Below are 26,415 nucleotides of genomic sequence, written 5' to 3'. Positions count from 1 at the left end.
ATCATTTCAGGGAGATATGAAGGGATCATTTTAACAGGAAGTTCAGAGGGAATGGGAGGGGCATCAGATTTTGAGAACTAACTGTTCCCTGGATCTCTGGAAGTACTTTCTCACAGAGAAGGCTGTGGTCTTATGCAATGGGCCTACAGAATGGGCGGTAGAAAAAGAATTCACTGTGGCATTCAAGAGGGCATGGAATAGGTAACAAAAAAGGGTAAGGAGGAAGATAAAGACAGAGAGGAGGTAGAATGTTAAAGCCCTTAAAAGGCAGACAGCATAAGCTAATTGTCTCCTACCATCAAGCTAAAATATGTAATAAAATGTAATGAGGAACAGAACAGAAACTTTCAGTTGATTAGTGATGTCTAACGAATAGCACTTTTCAAAAAGGAAATGTGCAAAGCCTACTACAGAAAAATGAAAGTCAGAATGGTACCATTCAAATGATGTGGCAGATGAATGGAACATCTGCTCTGAAAAAGAGCTAAGTTCTTTTTTGAACTTAGAAATTCTAAAGGGGGTATTTAAGACTTCATGGTATTTCCTAACTACAACAGACAACCTTTCCTCCAAACTGGTACAAGAAAACAGTTTATGTACAATGTAAATATTACTACATGAAGCAAACTACAAGTTACACTTTTACTGGAACCATCTCAGATGGTTATGGAATTATACATATACAAAATGGGAGTATTTGCTAGATAAACATGTTTATACAGAAGCTGATACTTTAGAGTGATATAGCCTTGGTGATATCCTGGATATGCACTCCAAGCATCTCCACCCCCATACATTAGCACACACCTGACAATGAATGCAACTCTTGAGTGAATTGCTCATCCAGCTGGACCCTGCTTGGATAATAAAGTTGCACAATAAACTAGATGTGAGCAGGAAAACTTGAGGCTTCTTGTTGGATCTGAAGGAAGTGTGAAAACAGCTCAAATGCCTAATTACATAGAGCGACCTATAAATAAGTTTAGAACTGAGATTTATTGTGACAAATTTATTGTATTTACTTTTGGTAGTAGTATTCTGAGCTTTTCTTCTGCTTACTGCACTTCATTCCACATTATTACTTGTGCTTACCCCTAAGACATCTGTCCTGTAGGACATACTATGCATCCCTACCCCAAAACGTGGAACAGCCTTCCTGTCTGGAAATGGTCCTTGAGAACCTAAGTATATTCCCACGTGTGAGTTATGAGCTTATGAAACAGTTCTTCTGGCATTGTGCTCCTACCTTTTATGTTTACTGTATTTTAAACATATATTTTTTTATTTTACTGATCTGTTAACAGAGTAAACCCACTAGGCACAAGTATCTTTTCAAGGGTGACCCTGAATCGCTGTCTGGTTAAGCGACTTGTTCAGAATCATAAAACAAGCAAACAGCGACTGACTGAATCAAATCCTGGACATACAGAATGAGTCTTGTTTATTGATTACAGCCTTAATCCTCTGCATTAAACCCCAAGAATGTTGTATTATTTTCCCCAGAACACCCTGTCTTAATTTGTCATAAATTGTTTTATTTTTCAGAACTGCAAAAATGTATTGGAGAGGCTTGGAAGGCTAAATGCCAAAACCAACATGAAATAAGCAGAAAATGTTTTGTATTTGGGGACTTCATCATAACTAAAATGATCAATCTTCCTGTAAGTGGTTAAAAAAAAATATCACCAAAGGCCTCTTACATATCCCCACGACCATTACTTTGTTGTTCAGCAGCATTTTTATGGGTTTTTTTTGTGCATTTCACTGAGAAGCAGTTGATAGGAATGTAAGTGTCCAGTCATAAGTACTCATGCTGAGTGGTTGCACAATGCCATCCTTTGCTTTTTTTGACAGTTCCCCTTTCTCCACTGTAGTGCGACACTGAAGATTGTATATATGTTGGCGGGGAGAGGGGATGTGCACAACTGGCAGTTGCATAGTAACTTGTTTCAAACTGTTTCATTACTTTGTATGTAACAGGCAACTTCTGAAGATTTGAGCTTGATGATCTAAATTCCTATCAACTCTTTTTTTGTGTGTGTGATCTGTCATAGCAGGGGAGCATCTTCCAAGACAATTTCCTTGAAAATACAGAAACTAAAATGTCTGCAAGACAATGTTGTGTTTAACAATCTAGAATGTTAATTTCTGGCAATCTCCTAACTATACTATTAGCAAAGATGGTTCTCAGATGATTCCTCTTCATTCCTCCTTTCCCTTTTCTTTGTGATTTCCTTAAGTTTATCAAAAGCAATTGTTACTTCATGAAACTTTTGCTTGCACTACCTCATTCAGAAACCATTTCTTCATCAGTTCTAATGTATACCTTTTTAAATCTGTTGTACCTGTACCAATGAGATCAGGGGACTTTGTTTATGCATTTATGTATTAAATTCAGATTATACCTTTTTATATTCGATATGGATCATCTGCTACCATACCATCAGGCTGTGAATGCTGAATATTAACCTTCATTGGAAAGATTTTAGGTCATACATGTCAACTGTACAGATTTTTGCAGACTGTCCAGATTTTTGCATTGTATTTTTAGTCTGTCTCTCATAAAATATGTGGTTTTCTGGCAAATCATTGAAGACTGAAGTCACTAAATAATACTAAATAAAGGCAGCCATTTGAGTCTCAGACTTCATAGTCTTCAGAAAATATACAATAATGCAAAACCTGCCATTCTAGCAACTTTCTAAATTTATATGAGCAATATTTAATATCTGTCCGTATTTTTGGACCTTTGTCCCCCCATTATTTTTGGTTTTGTCCAGATTTCTTGCACTAAGAGGTATGTTCTAGGTATATCTGCTATTCAGATACAGTTTCTGTAGTAATGTTTGTGGAATGACATTCTGTAGTCTTTGGTTGCATATTTTAGCATTACATAAGTTTGTTTTTATGTACAAATGCTTCAGGTTTTTATGATACTCATTCCAGCTGAATGTGTTGGGCTTTTTATTGCGAAACTCATAAGAAGCCACTGTTACCTAGAATTCTGCTGGTAAGTTTTAAAAGGAATGACGATCATAAAACCCAGACTTAAAGGATGCTGTATAATAATTAAAGACTCAAATATTACTTCTGTTTGTTGATTGCATGTTTGACCATTCTAGCTCCTGGCTGGTTTGATGGCCAAAAGAGTACTGAGAACAGACAGAGCACATTAGCAGACTACTGCCATGCAATGGTGAATCTACCTGCCAAGATCGCACATTGTGCACATGTTCTTAACTTCTTCCAAGTTACACCAGAGGACGTGAACCCCCCAGCAACCCACCCGTAAGTATAGTCAGACTTTGAAAAACAAACTTGCTGCACCAGTTATGATATGCCTTACCACTTAGTGCAGTGATGCGAACTTTTTGGACTCGGTGCGTCAAAAATTTAGAAAATGCTTGTCTTGACTGTGCTGGCGTGTCACCCTCCCAACAAAAGAGAAACACTTCTTTACATATTAATTTATTTAAAAAATACAGTCCAATCATGTCTGCATGTATTAAAAAGTAAAAAAAAAAATCATTGACTTACAGTAGAGAATACAATATGTGCATTGATAACTGGGCTTAAAATAGTGCACCAAAAATTACCCTACTTTTAATAGTAATTTTGAATTGAACTGAAAAAATATGGAACACATTGCATTTGATTTGATTAACATCAATTAATGACTTTTTTCTGAATTTTAATAAATAAGTGAAGGGTCACATACTACTTGTATTTTTTGTTCAGTCAGTTTCTTTGGTAACTTTAATGTTGGTGAACGCTGGTGTGTCACCTTTGACATGTGTGTCATAGGTTCCTCATCACTGACGTAGTGTCTATATTAGTGGTACTTGGAGATGGGAACTGTAACTGTGCAATCTAGAGTGTGAAACCTTTCATTTATTTACTTAGATGTGGTGAGCTGGGGAAGCCGAGGTGTAATGATCTGGAATAAAATAGTCAGCCTGGTTTTAAAATGTATCTACTGCAAATTCTTAAAGTCCATGCTAACACAATGCAAAAGACAGAAATATAAAGCCAGAAGCAGAAATGCATCAAAATCTACAAATACTGAACATGAAAGCAACAAATATCAGGTGTATATCATAACCGCGAAAACTCAAAATACCGAATGGCATTACATCGAACACGAAACCGTGAACGCTGACAATTTTGAAGCTGCAGAACATCGAATTCTTACCCAGGGCAAGAATTTGGTGGGCCGTTCCGCGGCTTCACTACTTCCTCCACTGTGGTGTGATTTCAGAGTTGGTATATTTAAGTAGGGGGGTGTGGGGGGCACAGCCCCTCACATTATACATAGGTTTTTGGTGTGCTTGTGTTGTGTGTGTGTTTCCCAGAACAGCAGATTTTTTTTCCTGGGAAAAATTTCGGTGTTCTGAGCTTTCGATTATATCACATTTCGAACTTCCAAGTTTGAGCTTATGGTGTTTGATATTTTGGAAGTTCGATAATGTGATATAGACCCCAAATTTCAAACATAAAACGTCACATCAAAAATAAATTGTGGGCAGTGGTTAATGAGAGTTTTTGGCTTTTGCGGGCTGTGGTGGTGGCTGGGTCAGTTCTAGGGCTTGGAACCGAACCCATATGTCGAGGATAGAAGGAAAGAAAATTGACATCAGATGTATAGTCTGTCTTGCATATAATCTGTTATGAGGAGTTTGCAAAAAGGGAGGATTGTGGATAAGACTTGTGGTTGTAATTGGGAATATGCTTGTTTGGTCTCCTGGTAAAAGAGGGATATGTCTTAAAACTGATTATTTTAATGATAATTTGTCCCAGGGGTTCCATCTTTGTCCCTCATTGACATGGGCAACAGGTGCGGCTGAGGTTTCCTTTTTGGGGATAAACTCTTGACTAGGCTTGTAAGGGCCCCAGGGCCATTAGCCTAGTAACCTCCTATGATCCTATAATATGATTACATCAACACATAAAATCAAAGGTACAAAAACAGCAGTAACACCAAATTATAAATAAAAATATAATGTTATGGTGAGAGACATAAGTCCCTGCAGTCCTATAATAAATATTATTAGCATTGTACCTGACAAAACAGGTGTGTGTGTGTGTGTGTGTGTGTGTGTGTGTGTGTGTGTGTGTGTGTGTGTGTGTGTGTGTCTGCACACATCTTTATTTTGTAGAATTCATATCAGTGCAATAGAGGTCCAACCTTGGAGTCTACTACCATCAAAAACATTGATCCCCCATCAACACACACAAATATGAAGAAAAGGTTTTCTTGTAGGAGACAGTTCTACTGTGCACCTTCCATGTGTTGTCAGTTCAGCCCTCTCACCCGTTTTATTTAAATTACCTGTATGGATGCCTAACCATGGAGAATGGGCAAGCACCCTGAAGGAGAAAATGTGATCTCACAAGCCATCTGCAAACTTGAACTGCTACTGCAGTTCAAATATCTGCAACACCCAGCAGCCATTAACACTGAACAAAAAGTTAAACCCTCCAAAACATCCACCTGTACACAACAAAGGTGAGAGATATAGTGTGAATTAAACTGACAGTTGAATGAGAGGTCATTTCTGGTACTGATATGTATTGACCCCTACTAAAACCATGTGTGGGCAGCATAGTGGTACAGTGGCTAGCATTGTCACCTCACAATAGGAGTTTCTACAGTTCAATTCTTGTTTGTGGTGCTTTCTGTGTGGATTCTGCACGCCCTCCATGTGTTCATGTGAGTTTGGTCCTGGTGCTCTGGTTTCCTTCCAAATCCTAAAGATGGGTGATAGGTTGATTACATTTTCCATAGATATGAGTGCAGTGCATGTGAGATGCAGAAGAAAGGCCTGGCAATTTATTTCCATTCTCCATTTGCTTGCTTAGAGCACTCTGTTTCTTTGGGTTGCTGTAGGAGTTGGATGTGATTTGACCAAGCATAAGTACCCCAGACAAAGGTCATTTCACTTCAGTAGTTTCCAGTTTACATTAAAAAACATCTGTCTTTGGTGAACATATTAATAAGGGACTGTGTCTTTTAGTTAAGCCATTTGATTAACTAGGTTTCCTACCAGAAGCAGTGAAAACCTCAAGGAACCTGTGTCATTTATGTGAAGTAAAATGTTAACATGTGGATATCTTAATGACCTATTTAACAGTATGCCTTTCTGCTGATGCAAGTCAAGAGAAACCCATGCTTCTATTTATTTATTTCCAGTTTGATGACCAGGGAAGTCCACTGGGCCCAGGAAGGCCGTTTTCAGTGGAGGTCCGAGGAGAAAAGCTCCACAGTACAAAATACAGATAAAGATACAGAAGTGTTCTAGTCAAAACAGTTTCAAATAGAAATACATGTCAAAGTGAAAGATTAAAAAAAAAAAAAACGTCATTTACAACATTAGCTTAGAACAAAATAATCTGTGAATTAGCAGATATTGAGCTTGACCCCTGCTTATAGTAACCTGGAAGCACAAGAGCTAAGAGAGCTAGGTAGGTAGAATGCAGGTACATTTCCATTTAGAGGAGAGCTGGGAGTGAAGCTTAGTCTTAAAGTTGTCTTACAAGTTTGGTCATTTTGCTGTCAGTGCTTGCATAGTACTGGTGTTTCTCTTGAATTGTTTCAACATTTTAGATAAGGTCTGCATTTCTAGTAGAAGTAAGAGACGTAGGATCAATGACTGATGTTGCTTTCTGAAGAACTAAGTAACTATAAGTAAAAGAAAATCCCAAAACATTCTCTTACATATATTTGGCCCACCACATATTCTCCCAGATTTATTCAATCTCCAGAGTACCAAAGGGATCTAGAATTCCTGGAATAATTATTACACAGCTATCCCCAGTACTGAGAAATGTTTCAGAGATGAACCAGTGCCTAAATAGAAGGGTTTTGTCCATTTTAACCTCCTCCCCTTCTTCTGGACACGTGTGTTTCACTAAGACAACAAGTTTTGGTATGGGGATACGTTATGCCACATCCAAAGTCAGGGCAGAAATGGACAGGCTGTCATAAAAAAACTCCTAAGGTAACAACATCTTCTAATCTTCTGATTAGACTCTCTTAAACTCCCCAGAAAGTAGTTGAGGGTCTAGCAGTAAGTAATTAGTGAATGCATTCATTATGTTTAAATTCTGTATCATGGGCCAAATTTTTCTGCAAACGTATCCTTATTATATGAGTATAACACCCATGAAAAGTTTAATACTCATCTCTCTGAAAATGCCCCTGATCTTCACTGATGTCTCAGATTTTATTTTGCTTTTTACTTCTGTTCAACATAAAAATATTTGTGACTTGTTAACATTTGCCAAGTGATAGACATTATAAAAACAGATGTTTCAAAATGACATGAAGATTTTGGAGTAATTTAATTTGTAGAAGATGTAGATGCCATGTTGTTCCAATCCACATCACATTATATAAGTAAAATGATTTCTGTCGATCTACCACCATATGGGTCGTGTAATTTTTAGCCATTTCACCATTTCTCCTGAAGCAATTGTTAATGTTGTGAGTTTAGCCTGTTAAGTGTAACACTAAGGGCCTGTTTCCAAAAGACATGCTCGCAGTATAAGTGATTTACTCCAGTATATTATCTGTTAGTTTGAAACATTGCATGTCCTGAGAAGTAAACTTTGAGCATGCGCAAATGTGTGTCGACCTTGTGCAATTCAACATTGCTGTGTCGACGTTCATTATGTTTATGTTATGTCAAATCTATCATACTCACTGGATACATGTAACATGCATGTATGTGTGTCTGTATAAATATGTATATATAAATAAATAAATATACATAAATAAGGTTATACACAGACACATAAATAAAGGTTTACAGAACATGGCTAGAAAGACATAATATAAATTTCAGATATTCACACCAGAATATTTGCTAGTAATTTAATTGAGGTCTGTTCTTTCAGGTCAGAAAAGATTTGTAACAGATTCAGGATCTATAATTGCAAATATACATATCTAACCAGTGTTATAGGGAAAAGAGAGAGAGTTCAACAAATATGACATTGTCCATCTTTTTAACACAGAATACCTTCATCTTCTGAAGAACTAGGGTTATAATGCAATAGGAAACAGGCCTGTGTATTATAGCACCAGTAATGAAACTGTAATACATTGTTAGTGGTGCCCAAATAGAACATGTACTCTTAATTTTCAGAATTGCAACTAGCAATTATAGCCTACCATGTTCTGACAGCAAAACCAGTCTTCCATAAACCTTGCACTCGGTTAACTATTAAAAGCTGCCATTGTCCAGAATTAATCATAAGATTAGCACTCAATGGGACGGCGAAAGCCAACACACTCTGGCTATGCTTATAAATGCCCTCGGGCAGATAGCCTAGTACCTACCTAGGAACCTATGAACTCTGCAATGCTTTTATGGCAAAAGCATCTAGTATTGCAGACAACAGAACAAACTTTATGCCCAGTCAAGTGTCAGAATTATAAATAAAATAAGCACTTGTCAGTGACAAATATACATTGGCACAAGGGAGATGAGAACACATATCCATGCCAATGCATAAATCTGACAATCAAAAAGCAGGTCCAAAAGTAGAATCTACAGGAACCTCTGATAACTTGCTAACACTGTCAATGGCAGTACTCAAGGACCATGAGTAACAAATGTATATGAATACTGCAAGAAACTACTCCTGAATGAAGGTGCATTGCGTAATTAACATTACCTCTCTCTCAGATAATGATAATGTTATAATTTTGCTATAGTGTTATTCTGGGTTTTTAGCTGCTTTTTGATTCTTTGATGAAAAGCCAGCTCAATTGGTACACAGAGATAAAGCATTGGCTATGACTGAGGCTACCCAAGTTTAAGTAGTGACTTAGGTGTGTGTTGGAGCTGGCTTGGGGAGGGCAGATCTGCCTGTCTTGGGAAGGAGGGGGTGATCTATATTGAAGTGTGCCAAGAAATCCTATAGAGGAGAGCTTGCAGATACAGAAGCTTACCCTCAGGTGTACATGTAATTCACCAAGCTGCTTGAGTGTAACCTTCATCTCAGGTATGCATAAACATGCACTGATTTATGCTGTTGCAATGGCATGGGTCACATGTCACCTGCCCAGGGGAGAAATTAGGCCATAAGCAGAAACCCCTTATTAGCTGCCTAAATGACCGCTGCTGTGGCTGACTGTCTCCCGGATGGTCACAAACAGGCCAGGGGTAAGCTGATTGCCAGCAAGCATCAGAAAAAGCTACAATAAAAACACAATCGCATATACACTGGGCACTGTCTGCTTTTGTGAAGAGTAAGATGAAAGCATCCTACCTTGTATATACTGAATGGAAATATTTGCCCTTCCTGTAATGGTGTTATTGTTCTCATAGATATGCTTACTTTCATCCTGAAAACTGTTATGTTTTAGGTTGTTGTAAATCATTGCATATTTTTTTTTAATATCAGGTCTCTTCTGAAAAAGGAAATCCTCTGAGGCCAATCTCCTCACCCATTTAGGAATAAAACACTTTTTTACCCAAACATAAATACAGAACAAATGGCTGCATTCAAAATGTTTTAACTACAAATGGTATCCTGTAACACTTTTATTTCAATGTGTATTGGACAATGCATTTATTGAATACAATGGTTTACAAACTTGATCATATAGTAGGTAACATTAGTTACTGACCATGAATGCAAGAGTGAGAGTCTGTTCTAGTGTAACTTGAAAGAGCACTGCAAAATATTTATGTCAAATTAAGAAAACTGTAGAAAATGCATCAGCCAGTAAATGTGGTACACAGCAAGAATGGGAGCAAACTGCCAGGTGCAGTCTTCTACACCGGTGTTTCTGAAACTGGGGTCTATACGATGCATTTCAGGGTCCGTGAGCAAACTTAGATTTAGGGTATCATCAGCGACCTTGTAAAAAAAAAAAAAAAAAAAAAAAAAAAAAGTTGCTCCTCTCACAGTCAATTTATAAGAAAAAAAAAAGAGGAAGAAAAAGAGACTTCCCTGTGTGCAGCTGAGCTGCTTAATTTCCACATTCGCGACTAAGCAGCTGCTTACCCTGAGTGTTTAGAGACAGAAAGAAGGAACAACTTCTGCATTTGCAGCTGACGCTGAGCAGCTGCTCACTTACCCTTTGTTTTCTGCCAGGCAGTTAGAACTTGGAGGGAAATTTAAACAGCTGTTCTGTTCTCCTCCAAGTAAGGTCCGGGAATTGTTGGTCATTGCTAACAGAAATTACTGCAGAGCTGATCCAGATGATCTTTTTGAAAAACCCTTGCCTAAAGGTATTTTTTTAAATAAAGAGTTAAAAATGAAGTGAACTGTGCAGAGTTTCACTGAATGTCCAGATTTTTACCTTGTTTGGTCTGTTTCTCATAAAATGGTGTTTTCTGGCAAATCCCTGGTAAATCGTTTCGGACTGAAGTCAGAAAATAATGGCAGACATTTGCGCTTTAGACTTCATATCCTTCAGAAAACTCGTACTAATGCAAAACAACTTTCTTTGAGTGGTACGGTGTGTGTAAGAGGGAAAAAAAGTAGCTCTGCATGTGTAAGAGGGAGGGAGGTAAGGGTGTGTGTGTGTGTGTGTGTGTGTGTGTGTGTGTGTGTGTGTGTGTGTGTGTGTGTGTGTGTGTGTGTGTGTAACACACCTCAACTGTCCAGGTTTTTGCAGAATGCCCAGATGTTTGTTCTGTGCAACTGTTTTGCTTAGCTAGCTAACAAGTGTATCACTACTGTGGTAGACAATTTTAAAAGCGTTAGTAGTACAACAGGAAGCATGCTTGCATTTTAATGCAGAAGGCTGTGGGTTCCACTCCCAGGGTCTATATCACGTTGTTGAACTCGTAAATGTTCGAATGTTATATGGATGACACCATATGATTGAACTTTTAAAAGTTCGAGCATTTCAACGGAGTTCGATCATTTCAACGGAGATCTCCGTACGGTGTGAAATGGGAAGATTTCCCTTTTCTGCACTGTAGTGCAATCTTGGAGTTTGTATATTTAAAGAGTGGGGGGTGTGGGGGGAGCAGGGGTATTTGCCCCCTGTTTAAACTTTTGAAAGTTGGATTATTTAATACAGATGCTACTCCCATAGTATGTAGATGGATTGCTTATACTGTGTTGTATTTTCGGGGGGGGTGCTGAAGTCATGAATATGTCCTCCTTTGGACGAGATGCCTAGTAACTATGAATCTGTTTTCAGTTTACCATTTTTTATATAAGTAGGCAATTTATTCTTCAAGGGCAGCAGACACTGAATTGGTATATAGGTGAAACACTGAAATATAAAGTTGTTGTTAGCAGCAACCTTTTCATTGGTTACAGATCTCTTTAAGGTGAAATTAGATGACTTTTACTTCTGCAGAGATTGTGCATATTGACTGTTACTGGTGGATTGTAATGACAGAAGTTTGAGTGGCCTTTTATGGTTGAAATGTTCTAAATTGGGCAGTTTTGTCATTATTGGTTCATATGTTTTGTTTCACTGCTTACTGGAAAAATTTGCAAAGCTATACATTTTAAACTCACTCTACCAAGTGGTGCTGTATTATACAAGGGACATAATTTAATTACTGTATCTTAAAATTTAATTATACAATCAGGAAGGTGAATCAAATCACTTTTGCATGGTCCTAAAAATGTTCGTAAGGGATCTATGTTTTGAAAACAGCCCAAAGGTAAACTTAATCCACCACTGGCCAGATGCATTTTCTTTGAATGTGGGTTTCAGTACTGTTTCAGTGAATGTGAGTTTCAAAGGCGGAAAAGTTTTAATACTATGTCTGTTTTCATCGTGAGACTGTATTGCTTTGTTTAGCTTTAGCAAATATCTATTAATGTTTGTGCTGTAAAATTTGAAATAAAAGTTTTAAATCATTGTAGAAGTAAAGCAGAAAACAGCATATACACTGAGAATTTTGAACAGTGTTTATGGCAACTGGGGGGATAGCAAAGTAATGGGATACTGAAATGGCTGCATGGGAAGGTTGGAGGGGGGTTGATCCAAACATAATGTATGTGTACTGCAACCTGTAGGGGTCTGCCAAAATATTTCCTTGATAAAAGTGGTCCTCCAGCTTGCAAAGTTTCAGAACCATGGTCTACCTTAATCAGCAAGGGAGCCTGTCACTCTGTTGACAGCCATTTATAAGAATGCTGATAGACTAGAGGAAAGGTGCAACATCTAGGAACAGTGGATTTATTCCTTTTCTCCACTGTTGTGCAGCCTGCGTGTGTATGCGTGTGTGTATATGGGTCTACTTTTATTTGTCGAAGGCTCGTTTCTTTGACAAACAAAAGTGCAACACCAGTTACACAAAAGTGCACTTAAATGAAAGCGCACTTTCGCGAATACAGGTAATAAAAAAAAATGACACACTGCAGTACAGAAGCATGCTACAGTGGAGATAAGGCAATATACCTGTTTCCCCACTGTAGTGCTATCTTGGAGTTAGTATATATAAAGTAGTGGGGGTGTGGGGGGTACAGGGGGGCTTCCCTCCCTGCAAAAAAATGACCTGCAAGGTTTGCTGAAAGTTGTTTCAGCATGCTTTTCAGTGAGCTTACATTCAGGTTTATTAAATTTGAGCAAATCAACATGATTCTGTCAGTCTGTGTGATTAAATATATTGTTCATAAAATTAAATTCATAGGGATTGTCATTTGCTCTTTGTGAAGTAGTGTTTTCCTTGTGAGCTATGGTCTTCCAGTTTGACTGCCTTTGTAGTGTGTCATTTTATTTTTATTACCGGTTCATTTAAGTGCACTTTGGTTTGTCGAAGAAACGAGCCTTCAATAAATAAAAGTAGTCCCATATATATGTATATGTATCTATGTATGTGTATGTATATATATATATATATATATATATATATATATATATATATATATGGGTTGCCTTCGGTAGATCGAACTTTTACAAATTCGAACTTCATATGGCCGAGACCATATGTTCGAATTTGTAAAAGTTTGATCAGACTGAATGGAGATCTCCATACAGTGCGGAATGGGAAGATTTCCCTTTTCTGCAATGTAGTGCAATCTCGGAGTTGGTATATTTAAGTAAGGGGGTGTGGGGGTGCAGGGGGCATAGCCCCCTGTTACAGATGTTTATTTTGTTTTTTTACTTTTTTCTTCAGTGTTCGAACTTTTACAAGTTCGAACATATGGTCTCGCCCATTTGTGGTTCGAATTTGTAAAAGTTCGATCTACTGAAGTAGGTGTGTGTGTGTGTGTGTGTGTGTGTGTGTGTGTGTATATACACATATATATATATATATATATATATATATATATATATATACACACACATGCACACACACATTATATATATATATATATATATATATATATATATATATATATATATATATATACATATACACACACACACACACACAAGTTCAAGGGATCCCCCCTCATATGGTGGGTGCAGGGGGGCTTGCTGTATATTAAATTTGAGCAATCAACATGATTCTGTCAGTCTGTGTGATTAAATATATTGTTCATAAAATTAAATTCATAGGGATTGTCATTTGCTCTTTGTGAAGTAGTGTTTTCCTTGCGAGTTGTGAGCTTCCAGTTTGACTGCAGCTAGTGCAGTTGTGAAGGCAGCAGTGACCGTGGACCAAGTGTTTTACCTTCACTGCTGTCTTTATACATTACCTGTATAAGCAAGTGAACAGGCGCCTTGTGACTGACAAAAGGAGTGTCATCGAGGTTATTAAGTGTGCAGCAGCTGCCAGCTGAGGATACTCGTAATGTGTTTACTCTTATAGATTTTTAAGAATTATTTGCTGAATAGCTAATTGAAAAAGACAAAAGAAAATCAATGCAGAGAGCAGAGCTGCACAGTTGACAGTCTTTAGTCTGCTGAATTTAAGAATGATGATGAAAAGTACTGATTGGTTTGTTATGTAATTAAAAAAACAACATCAGTCATCATGGAAATGTGCAACTTCGTAATTCAGAGAGAAATGCAATATGGTACAGGATAGCTCTGTTCCATGTGTTATATATACAGACAGATGAGAAGGAAGAAAAAGTTAAATTATAGAAAGACTGTTAAAAGGACGCAGCAGGTGGCAAAGTTGATAGAGGATGGTTCACTGGCCAGCATTCAATGCAAGATTTGGGCTGCATTCTAGTTAAAAGAAAGACTGTGCTACATCACATACACTGTACTCTGATTTACCGATAACTTCAGGAGTTTTTTTTCTTTCATTACGTTGCATGATTTTAATTTGCCAACAATGAAATCACCATTTTTATTCACTGTCATCAGTAAACAATGATAAATGCCATTGCTTACTATGCAAAATTAAACTTCATTTTATTGATTTTCAGGTCAAAGAAGACAGAAACATACATGGTAACAAAAGATGCAACTCGAAAAAATGTGTCTGGTAAGCTACTCAACAACATGTCTTTTTATATTATGAGACTTCATAGAGATAATTGTGCAAAAACCTTGAACAAATAAATGTTGGAATCATAGCTATAGCATTATTGTTACAGATGACAGTACTACAGAGTGCAAATGTGATTAAACTTTTAGGCTTTGTTTAACCTATGTGATAGCTATAAACAGTATGATACAACTGTATTGGCATTGAGTAAAATAGTGTGTGGCATATAAAACAAACAAAATGGCTGTCAAAGATTATAAATGTAAAATTAATTGAACAATTGCATTGGGCTTTTTTCTTCTCTGTGGTCATCCATAAATGATACGCATGGAAATAACTATATGACATTGCAATGTGCATTTGCATTTATTTCAAAGGCATTTACTCTTACAGTAAAAAGAACAGCATATTGTTTTTCTAACCACTCAAAAATAAGAGAAAAATAATAACCTGCACCAAATGTTAAGTTTTTAATTTTTTAAGGCACCCTTATTAAACTGTCACAAGGTGGATACACGTGCATTAAAGGATATAAACTATAGTAACACTTTGCATTGTTATTTTCAAGCAGTACAGATAAATTATCTTTTTTTCATCGTTTTCATTCGCTCTAACTTCACATGAATTATTCGATTCCCATTGACCCTTAATCCTCCCTCCTGCTCTTGAACATTATTCTGTGTATAATTTTCATTGTTATTAAGTAACCATAATCATTTATAAAGCTCTATTGTGATGCCATGCCTGGAATATTTTGCAGGAGGCTTGGCTTCATCAAGGACCATCCAGTTAATCAGATTATTCAAGGGACAAAGCAAATATAGTAATTAATCATCTTTAGTTGTCATGTATGCCATTTTACATTTATTCATTGTATTTGCCATCTGCTTGATTAGATGCGTGACCAAGTTTGCAAAAAATTCAGTGACTAGACTTGCTGATTTTAGTGGTGTAGGTAATATTTTAGTGTACCGTATGTGGGTCAATATTCCTTTAAGTGCAGCTTTTGGAATTTCCTTCATTTAGGGGCCTAATACAGAAAATGATAAAAGAAACTTGTATCTTAGTGCAAGCTTATCATGCTGCAGGACAGCTAAGCTTTGAGGCTTAGTATCACATGGTATGATTTTTGGTTTACTGTTTTTTTTTTTTTGCTTGTATTGATTCGTAGATATTTACTAGGCTAATGACCACCAGGACTTTTATAAGCCTAGCCATGCAACCCAGTCTAGTTGTGTCCCTGTGTATCATGAACTTTTATTTGGAGGAGATATGTTAACTAAGAAGTTTCTAGAGATTATGTGGGGTAGGGTATGTTAGCCTCTGTCTACCACACACACACACATGGTGACCAGACTTGGGGTGAATTTCAAATTTCAAATTCAGTGGTCAAGGTTACACTTAAATAAGGTTAGGGATGGACTCTGCTTCACATGGATGGGGTGCCTGTCCGAGAGCATGAGGATCCTCTGAGACACATATCTATCTCATCAACATATGTTATTTATGTCACAAGCAAAATTTAAATCCTTGGATTTAGTGGTTCTGATGCTGTTCATTTTGCAGATGTGTAAAATGTCCATAAGAGCTGGATCCAAGTATGCCTTGTATGCCAGGTATTCATTGCCTCTTAGTAACCTGTAGGAGATAGAGTATAGCAATAGGACTGTAAGGTCCATTTTAGAGCAATGATTATACCCTGGAATCTCCTGGTAAGGGACCTTTGTGTGCATTTCAGCTCTTCCATATGTCTGGTCAGATACATGCAGAAGGAGGCATTATACTCAGTGATGGGTCTGATAGGGCCAAATAAAGTGGCTCCTTGCCTCCATTCCATCCTATACTTATAAGTTGGGTGACATGGAATGATTTTCTTACCAGCTTGGCCACATGTTGGTCAAAAGCCAGATTACTGTGTACTTATGTTCCTGGATCCCTGACTACTGGGTCAAGTCTTAGGGGTGTCTTTTTGATGGAGTAATTAGCCTGGGTGGCAGTTTTCCCAGATGACACTATAATGTATTTCGTGGCATTAAGTTTTAATCCATGACTTTGGCACCAATCATTTGTCTATGTTAGACCCTCATGTGAGATGTTTGTGTCATGGGGGGAATCTGTGATAGCTCCCAATTTGCAGTCATCTGTGAACTTGATCAACCAAAGGCCTTTGACATTAGTGTTTACCACTAAGAAGTAGATGCCAAATAGGAGAGGTCCAGCATGGAACCCTTAGATATCCACTGGTGACCAGTCTCTTGGTGGAGGTGGTGTCACCAATCCTGACTTCCTAGGCCCTGTCTGTGAGCCAGCTGGCAGTCAAGCAAATTATATAGGGGTTTAACCCAGTTTGTTGAGTTTGTCAACTATACCCAAGTGGGGTATTTTATTGAATGCCTTAGCCATTGTCTTGTAGGCAGTATGCACCATTTTCCCCTCATCCATTGCCTTGGTGACCATCTGAATAAAGTCTACCATGTATTATAGGCATGATTTTCCCTTGACAAACCCAAACTGAGTTGGGTCCAGTGTCTGAAGGTTGCATCTGCCTTTGTAGATCATTTCCCCATGGTTTTGTATATTAGACTAATAGGGCAGCAGTTTCCAGGTTCATGAAGTGGAATAACCATTACAGTCCTCCATTCTCATTGTACAAAGCCTCTTTTGATGCTATAGCTGAAAAATGAGTCAAGTAGTCCTGATAGTTAATGTTTCAAGCTGTTAAGGAGGCATCCCAGGATATTGTCAGGGCCCACTGAGGCTGTGTTTTTGGCCTTGGCGAGTGATGCCAGGACGTGATCCCTGTTAATATTTGGGGGGGGGGGTTATGCTAGTAGGCATTTCATGCGGGGAATGGGGGAGAAGTTTGAGATGAATTTGTCAGCCAGCAAATTCGCCATGTCACTCTGCTCAGTGAAGGTGGCACCATTGACCACCAGTTTGGTACACTGTTGTGTACTGCCTTTGAGGTTTTGGACATAGCTGCAGAAGGCCTTGTGGTTGTTAGATTGGCTGTAAGGCTATCTTGACCTTGTGTAATTCACCTTGTTGGAATTAATTAATCATCTTAGTTTCTTGTCTTGTTTAGAGAGCTCCTATCATTACGGGAGTTATTCTTCCTGATTTTAGCCATGACTTGTTTTCCTTCTGTTATATACCCTTAAAAGGTTAAGATTTCACCAGTGTTTATTTTTAGAGTTTGTTTTGGGCTTACTTCTAGTAGGTACAGCAGCCTCCATACAGCCATTTACATGGTGATACAGGGGCTCTGTGAACAATTCTGCATAGGTTACTGTGAACCCTGTGTTTGGAAAGGCATTTAATTTTGACAAACTTTTGCTTAATAGGATTTAGTTTGCTTTGGAATAGTTCATGTTTTAGGGTTTCTGGAGTTCCCAAGTTGATTTTCATTTTGAAGGAGACAGCTTTGTGGTCTGACGTCACCAGTGGGGACGTGATGCTGGGTTGCAGTATCATATTCATATACGACAGTACATTGTGTTGCTGTAAGTACCCTGTGCAGTTACAGTGAGTCTCTGCATATCTTGTGCATTTACTGACATCCAAGAAAAACTCTACTAAGCTGTGTTACTAAACCACAGTTAGCTGAAGTGATAGAGGTCAGTGGCAGGAGTTGCCAAGCTGTTCTGCTAAATTTCAAAATTTGTCCCAATTTCTGTAACGTTAACCACTGCAAAATCCATTTGAACTTTGATATTTTTCTTCCTTTCCTACATGGCATCAGATGATGATGATGGGTAGTCTGGTTGCTTTTTGTCTTTATTGGATGATTTAGTGGATGTTTGTACAACAAAAGCTTTTTTAACTGTGTTCCTTTTATAAAAACAAATGCCCATTCATATATGTTTTATTTCCTACTGCAGAGATCACAGGTCCAGTTATACTTCAGACCTATAGGGTGATTGCGCCATATAAGAAGAACTCCAAGTACGAGCTAGAACTAAAAGCAGGCGACATGGTAGATATCGTAGAGAAAAATGAAAATGGTAAGATTAAGAAACTGTTTCCCCCCTTTATTTTTAGCTAATTGCAAATATTTAATAGAAATGTAAAACTAGAGTTGTATGCATAGCAATGTGGTGAAACAGCTCTCTGTAAGCAGCTAGTAAGACATTACCCCAGTGTTTGCCAGTTCATGTGCTTCTGAAGACTTCTGAGTATCAGAAACAAAAAAATACATAAATACATGTGTGCATGCATAGGAATAAAGAGAGGTGAAGAACACGTCATGCACAAACATACATGCACAAACATACACACACGTTCCTGAATTTTATATTATACCCACTCAAATTTACAATCTGGGTGCATAGTCACATGACATGCTGTGAATGCTCGGTCTTGCACTGTCCACTCTTTTGTTTAATGAAGCTGTGCGCTGACCAAGCCTCTAGTGTTAAAAACCTGCAAAAACAAATAGTGCTACCCAAAACAAAATATGGTCATTTTTGACTATACTGTCAAATGAATTACAAAATGAAGCTCTTCAGATTTGCACAGTGAATATTTTGCATTATTTTAGGCTACACAAAATAGATGAAGAATGCAAAAATGTGGAATCCAAATTTTAACTTCCCATTTTAACAGTGTCCCCTTAAGGTTCATAGGATCCATGTCACCATTATAGTACACCTAGCTAACAAACTAGTGTGCTGGATGCTTCCATTTAGGTCTAATACTATGGTTGGAATACAGAAAATCTTGTGCTTAGAACAAATAAAGATACCTGACCTCAAGTCACAAAGTTACATATATGCTAAACATAAATAGTCTTGCAGCTTAAATCAGGCTAATTTGTGCACCTTGTCCTTCAGCAATTCACTGAGTTCAGAACACAAAATTTGGCTGCCTGGTGTCTACAGTGCTGAGGTGTACGCATCTGCATTTATTTTATGTTTTGGGAACACACTGAACAGGGAACAGGAATGTTCACTGGCTGCAGCTAATAAATGCTCTGAGAAAAAAAAAACATTTTAATACTTCATTTGTTATGGTTATTTTACTGACACAAACACTCTTCTTTTTTACCTTTGGGTATTAAGATTGAGGTCACTTTTTGGCCCCTAATTTGGAAGAGAATGCCTTAAGGCTGTATTAAAAAATGACAGATGAAGTCCATTGCAATTCAAAAGAATACTTATGTAAAGGGAAGGCTCCCATGCACAGTGTTATTCCAATGCAAATTGTAATATCCCCAAGCATAATCATCCCCCCCCCCCATCATACACAATTTGCAAATTATACAACACTGTTTTTTGTTTGTGCTACATCTCACAATATAAACTACAGGCGTTCAGTGGCATACAGACAGCTGTTACAACTCTTGTGGCTCCAGTGACTCTCTTCCCCTACCAGTGTATTGCTCAGTAGGCAGGACTGAGTAACATAATACCACTGTCAAAACGCAAATGTCCACCAAAACCTCCACTGCACAGCTTGGAAATCCCTACCAACAGCAGAGTACCATGTACTGCAGGCAAATATGTTACTTCATACTACCCTGTCTTGCCCAAAATACACACACACACTCACACTGATGCTGACAGGCATCTGACAGTGGAAATTCACACCACCTGACACTCATTACCATATTATAATAATGAAGTTCAGATGATATGTATAATTACTGTGACTTTTTTTTAGTTGCTTGTTTAGTTATTTATTTATAGGTTCATAGTTGTATATATTTATTTAGTTTTTCACTTATTGCCATTTGTTTACTGGGAGAATCCATCTGGGTATGCTGTCCCATTTTCAGCTGGGGCCCGCAGAAAGCTCTGTGAACAGAAAATAAAATATACTTTTGAAATGATCCAGACAGCAAGAAAAAATATTACAATAGCTCACAGAAAATTTGTTTGTCAGAAAGATAAAAAAAATTACATTATTTGTAAAATATTAACAATTTGGAGATTAGTCCTACATTGTTTAAGAGAAAAGTAGATACAGTTTATGAACATTATTAACAATGTTGACAGTTGAGCAGGACTGTTTGTTGGCACGGACTGATTTTATATATGAAACGTATAATTTTCTTAGAGTAATATATGCAAAAATGTAAGTTAACTGATGGGTTTTAACTGAACGTGTTTTAAGGTATCATAGGTTAATCAAGATTTTTATAAATTCAGTGTGATGGACTTTTTGTTTAAATAATTTCTAACATATTCAAATTTTGTTTAAAAAAAATGAATATTTTTTAAAGAGGCAGTGATAAGTATGTATTTTTGTTTTTAGTTAGAGGGACTAATAAGCCCTGTATGTTATAAATTTCTGAAAGTTGACAAACCCAAAATACCCACCATTTTAATTCACAAAAACAAAGATGATCCCCCTTTGCGTCCCATTGTCTCTGCTGATGGGTCTAAGACTGAAACACTGGCAAAATATGTTGATGTCAAATTAAAACCTTTATGGACAGGGAGATGTAATATCTTGAAGGACTCTTGGGACTTGCTGAAAGATCTCAATTCTTGTGTTTGGGACAAAGACGTCTTGTTCCTCACTATAGACATTGTTGACTTGTTTTCTTCTATCCCATATGAAGAGGGTAAAATTATTATGGAAGATATAGTCTTTGGACATGAAGAAATCAATAGGAATGATAAACTAGCCAGTTTATGGCTTTTGGACCTGGTCCTGAAGAATAATTATATATACTTTAAAGGAGAGTTCTTTCAGCAGACAAAAGGAGTTGCTATGGACTTATGCTAATCTTATCTTAGCCCATTGGGAGGAGAAGTATGTCATCAATTCCCAATATAAGAACTGTTGGATGTTATATAGGAGGTTCTTGGATGACATCGTAATACTTTGGACGGCAGGGAGGGATAGACTAGATGAGTTTCTAACCTACATCAATGACACCACTAGTTTCTTGAGAGTCACACACAATATTTCCGAAGATTGTTTGATATATTTAGATGTAGAGCTTTATAAAGGAGAGAAGCAATACAATACTAGAGTTCATCGTAAGTCCTGTAACTCCTTCCTACATTTTGAGAGTGCACACCCCAAACATTGTAAAAAAAGTATTGTCAAAGGACAGTTTGTCAGGGGTAGTCACATGACCAACTCGGATTTAGATTTTCAAAAGGAATGTGAATTTTTAGAGAGAATGTTTGAGGAGAGGGGATACCCTAATGAATTTGTAGAACAAATAAGAAAGTTGAAGAGGGAAGGAGAGAGAGATTTGCCCCTATCTATAAGACAGGTATTGTCAGCAATAACAACATCCCAAAAATTAATAGAGTGATAGATTCAAGGGATAGAAATATTAATGAAGGCTGTGATTTTTCCCAGACCTTAATACTTGAATACAACAAGATTAATGCTGGGATTAGTAAAATTTTTTTTAAAGAATGGGACAAATTTGTATCCCTAACAAATATAGAAGGGGTTGGTGACATGTTTTTTCGTGGCTGGTGACAGCCTTGTCTGCTTGGTTTTGGAATAAAGAGCTTTGGCTGACTTCCTGGTGGCGATTGTTTTTTTTCCTGGTTGCCTTTTGACTCCGTTTCAGTTTGGTTGCATTTCCCACTTTTGGTTTTATTGTGTTCTTGTTTGGGAGCGAGATGGACGTATCGTCCGCCATGGAGAGTCGTGGTTCTGAGGAGGTGGAAGCTCATTGGGCAGCTTACGGAGTTGATTAACATTCTCACCCCTCTCAGCCAAGCTTTGCTCAGCAAGAGTGTTCACCAAACTTTGCCTCACAACCCTCGTAGCATCAGAAATGGTCGGGGAACAAATATGGAGCAAGGGGAGCTTATGGATCGGACCTTGATTCCAACACCTTCAACCCCTCTAATACACCAAGGCTTTTACATGGGAGTCCTATACAGGAACAGGATGCAGCAAATGATGGCATTGGTCTTAGAGAAGAAGCGGAAGCCACAGGTACTGTTTCACACCAGCTATAGAAACACTTGAATGGCTCAAAACCTAATGTTGTGTTTGAAAGCACTGAAAACAACAGGCTTTATGTGCTTGATGGGACTTATAAGCAAAAGCTGGCACAATTAAGTAATTTGATGTATAAATATAGATCTTTATCTATTGAAAATGAATATTTAAAGGAATGTGTTGCTAAGGAAATTGTACCTAAAGGTTTAAGGGTGTTCAAGTTTCCTAATAATGTTGTGTATGGCACTAGTTATTACAAAGATTTAGTAGACATTTTCAATAAATGTGGATTGGAAGTTCTTAGAGTCATGATTAAAGAAAATACAAAAATACAGGACAGTATTGAGAAAGACATAGAGATGTTAGATCAGTACATCAAAAAATGATTTAGTTTTTGGGATAAATGAAGAGAAAAAGAGGTATTATGACATTAGAAGAAATGTTGAACAAAAATGCAATGACCTGATTCAAAGGAAGGTCAAAAAATTAGAAAGAGATATTAATGACTATAAATTGCAGATTAGTTACCCCAAACCACGGGGACTGAACACTTTTTATGGGAGTAGATACAATGATGAAAGTGAAATGAATATTATGGAGCCTGACCTGGAAAGGTATGGTGTAGAGAATGAACAAACTAGGGAAAACGAACAGGAATATGATGAAAATTTTCCACTCCTGATTACTCAATAGCGAGGATTACAGAATGAGAATTTTCAATGGAGGGGAGGAAGAAGGGGGAGGGGGAGATATCAATAAACCCCTCACTGGACCTCCCAGATATTTCACAAGTTCTTTCACCTGATATTCTTTCTGACAAACATTGTCACACTTGGAATAATTTTAGCATATATAATTTTAGTAGTATCAAAATTGAGAAAGAACACTTTGTCCTATTTTCTAAGGGTTTAAAATTCATTCCAGACAATAAGGGTGATGTGGCTAGAAGCTTGTTGGATATTAAGTTATTTCTGAGAAAAGTGAATCTTAAGGTGACATTGCCCAACATCAATAGGGATGAAAGTGAAGTAGTAAGAAAGAAAAGTGTGTACAACCCCCTTTGCACCCTCAGATTAAGAACCTAGAGAAAGTAATTGAAAGTGAAATACGAAATAATGATAATAGAGTTACAAGGTTCTATAATATGACCATAAAAAATTACTATATGAAATCAGGAATAACAGAAATGTAAGAGTAATGAAGCCGGACAAAGGGGGTGGCATAATCATTATGGATTACATTGTTTATGATAGTAAAATGTATAATTTGTTATGGGACGAAGATAAATATAGCACAGTTTCTAAAAATGAAATTAACATAGCCTACAGCAGGATTGATATAGCATTGTATGATATGCTAAATGAGGGACTAATAAGCCCTGTATGTTATAAATTTCTGAAAGTTGACAAACCCAAAATTCACAAAAACAAAGATGATCCCCCCATTGTCTCTGCTGATGGGTCTAAGACTGAAACACTGGCAAAATATGTTGATGTCAAATTAAAACCTTTATGGACAGGGAGATGTAATATCTTGAAGGACTCTTGGGACTTGCTGAAAGATCTCAATTCTTGTGTTTGGGACAAAGACGTCTTGTTCCTCACTATAGACATTGTTGACTTGTTTTCTTCTATCCCATATGAAGAGGGTAAAATTATTATGGAAGATATAGTCTTTGGACATGAAGAAATCAATAGGAATGATAAACTAGCCAGTTTATGGCTTTTGGACCTGGTCCTGAAGAATAATTATATATACTTTAAAGGAGAGTTCTTTCAGCAGACAAAGGAGTTGCTAACTTATGCTAATCTTATCTTAGCCCATTGGAGGAGAAGTATGTCATCAATTCCCAATATAAGAACTGTTGGATGTTATATAGGAGGTTCTTGGATGACATAGTAATACAGGGAGGATAGACTAGATGAGTTTCTAACCTACATCAATGACACCACTAGTTTCTTGAGATTCACACACAATATTTCAAGATTGTTTGATATATTTAGATGTAGAGCTTTATAAAGGAGAGAAGCAATACAATACTAGAGTTCAAGTAACTCCTTCCTACATTTTGAGAGTGCACACCCCAAACATTGTAAAAAGTATTGTCAAAGGACAGTTTGTCAGGATGACCAGCTCGGATTTAGATTTTCAAAAGGAATGTGAATTTTTAGAGAGAATGTTTGAGGAGAGGGGATACCCTAATGAATTTGTAGAACAAATAAGAAGAGAAGTTGAAGAGGGAAGGAGAGAGAGATTTGCCCCTATCTATAAGAAACAACATCCCAAAAATTAATAGAGTGATAGATTCAAGGGATAGAAATATTAATGAAGGCTGTGATTTTTCCCAGACCTTAATACTTGAATACAACAAGATTAATGCTGGGATTAGTAAAATTTTTTTTAAAGAATGGGACAAATTTGTATCCCTAACCGATATAGAAGGGGTTGGTGACATGTTTTTTCGTGGCTGGTGACAGCCTTGTCTGCTTGGTTTTGGAATAAAGAGCTTTGGCTGACTTCCTGGTGGCGATTGTTTCGTTTCATGGTTGCCTTTTGACACTTTTGGTTTTTAGTTAGAAGGACTTGTTAGTCATTTAATTCAGTTGTGACATTTATGTGAACGTTTTTTAAAAATGTACCCGCTTTAGTCATACTGTGTTCTTGTGAAGTTGACATGAAAATGAGTGAAAGTGCTTTTTAGTAAATTGCGTGTTAAGAGTACTAAATAAACTGGTGCGGTATTGGATTCTGCTTTGATTCTCCTCATCGCATTTTTTTTTTTGTATTTGATTTAGTTTATGTCATGAATGCTGGAGCAGTTTTTAAGTGGTATGTAAACATATTACGTAGAGAAAGATATTACGAATATGGGGGGCTGCTAGGAGAAAAAAAAACAGGTCTGGGAGAAAGATTGATATAGAAAGAAAAGCTAGAAAGTGATGGACAGATTGCTGTAGCTGGAAACTGATGAGGGAAAAACAACTAGATGGTTAGTGGTACAGGAACAGGTGAAATCAGGAAGAAAGGGGGGAGAAATAGTTAATGGGTAAGAGAGAAAGTAGGGTTAGGAAAGAGTATAAAAAGGTTAGTCTGAAATCACAGTCATTGATGCGGTTGGGTACATAGCAGTAATGAGTGTAACAATTGTAGACTGTAGATCATGCCTTACGAAGTAGCTACTGCAGCTGCTTGGTTAAGTATGCTACGTAGCATCAAGCTGACTAACCCAATAGCACTGTGTGACACTGTCAGGCTTCACAGTGCTAACCACCTTTTCCGAGCACAGGTACATTTGGTACACCCACTCTTGTGCAGCATTCAAGAACATAGGAATTTCACTGTGTGTCACAGTTGACTGCCATGATTCATTTCTATGAATTGCAGTACTTCCCAGTTGTATAGTGGATACAAGGCTCAAAATGCATAAACACATCTGTGCCCTGTGTTCATGAATACCACTTTTAATGTGTAATAATGTATTGGCTGAGGCTGCAAATACCTTGTGATATTTAAAACATGTTCTCCAGTTAAAATTTAGGAATCTGTCCCTGACAAAGTGTATATTACAGCAGGTGCAGCTTGAAGGAAAGTCATTTAAATGTTTAGTGTCGGGAATTACTAGCTATTTATAAGAAATGTTTTATTTAGTGTTTATTATGTTTCTGTGAATATCTTTAAGTTTATTCCTGCTGTCCTTCTTTAGTTAATTTAGTTTACCCAGTGGTTAAGAATTGTAGAATTTAATTGCCTTTCATTAGTCTTTACTTTTTATCGTAAATGCTTAGTGGTGAACATTCTGAGTTATTGATTGATTGATTGATTGATTGATTGATTGATTGATTGTCTTTTGTTTACTGGGAAAGTCTGACGGGACAGAAGTCCCATTTTCAGCAGAGCCAAAGGAAGAAAAGCTTCAAATAAGACATATTTTCAATGATGAACAATAAAAAGTAAACATTTTAAGCATTTGTGATGAAAGGAGATAATGTCAGCACAGCTAGCTGGAATTTTGTAAGTAACTATATGTCATTGGTGAATATCGAAATGATTTATATAAGATACTTGTGTTACAAATGTATTAGAACTGTATGTCATGTGTATATCAAACTCCTTGTACAGACAT

The 26,415-nt window shown here is 37.2% G+C and overlaps 1 protein-coding gene across 1 annotated transcript in view; it reads left to right on the top strand.

Annotated features, from left to right (window-relative positions):
- The window catches only part of NCF1 (neutrophil cytosolic factor 1), a 277,900-nt gene that overhangs the window by 73,609 nt on the left and 177,876 nt on the right, over nucleotides 1-26,415 (top strand). Inside the window, exons 4-6 of the mRNA XM_044054133.1 lie at nucleotides 3,123-3,288; nucleotides 14,311-14,369; nucleotides 18,254-18,376. Of these exons, the coding sequence (XP_043910068.1) occupies nucleotides 3,123-3,288; nucleotides 14,311-14,369; nucleotides 18,254-18,376 (348 nt within the window). The remainder of the gene's footprint in view (nucleotides 1-3,122; nucleotides 3,289-14,310; nucleotides 14,370-18,253; nucleotides 18,377-26,415) is intronic.

The sequence above is a fragment of the Protopterus annectens genome, chromosome 13.part0 (assembly GCF_019279795.1).
Source record: "Protopterus annectens isolate FY-2018-M chromosome 13.part0, PAN1.0, whole genome shotgun sequence".
In the NCBI taxonomy this organism is placed as follows: Eukaryota; Metazoa; Chordata; order Ceratodontiformes; family Protopteridae; genus Protopterus; species Protopterus annectens.
This window is presented reverse-complemented; position numbering and strand designations above follow the sequence as displayed.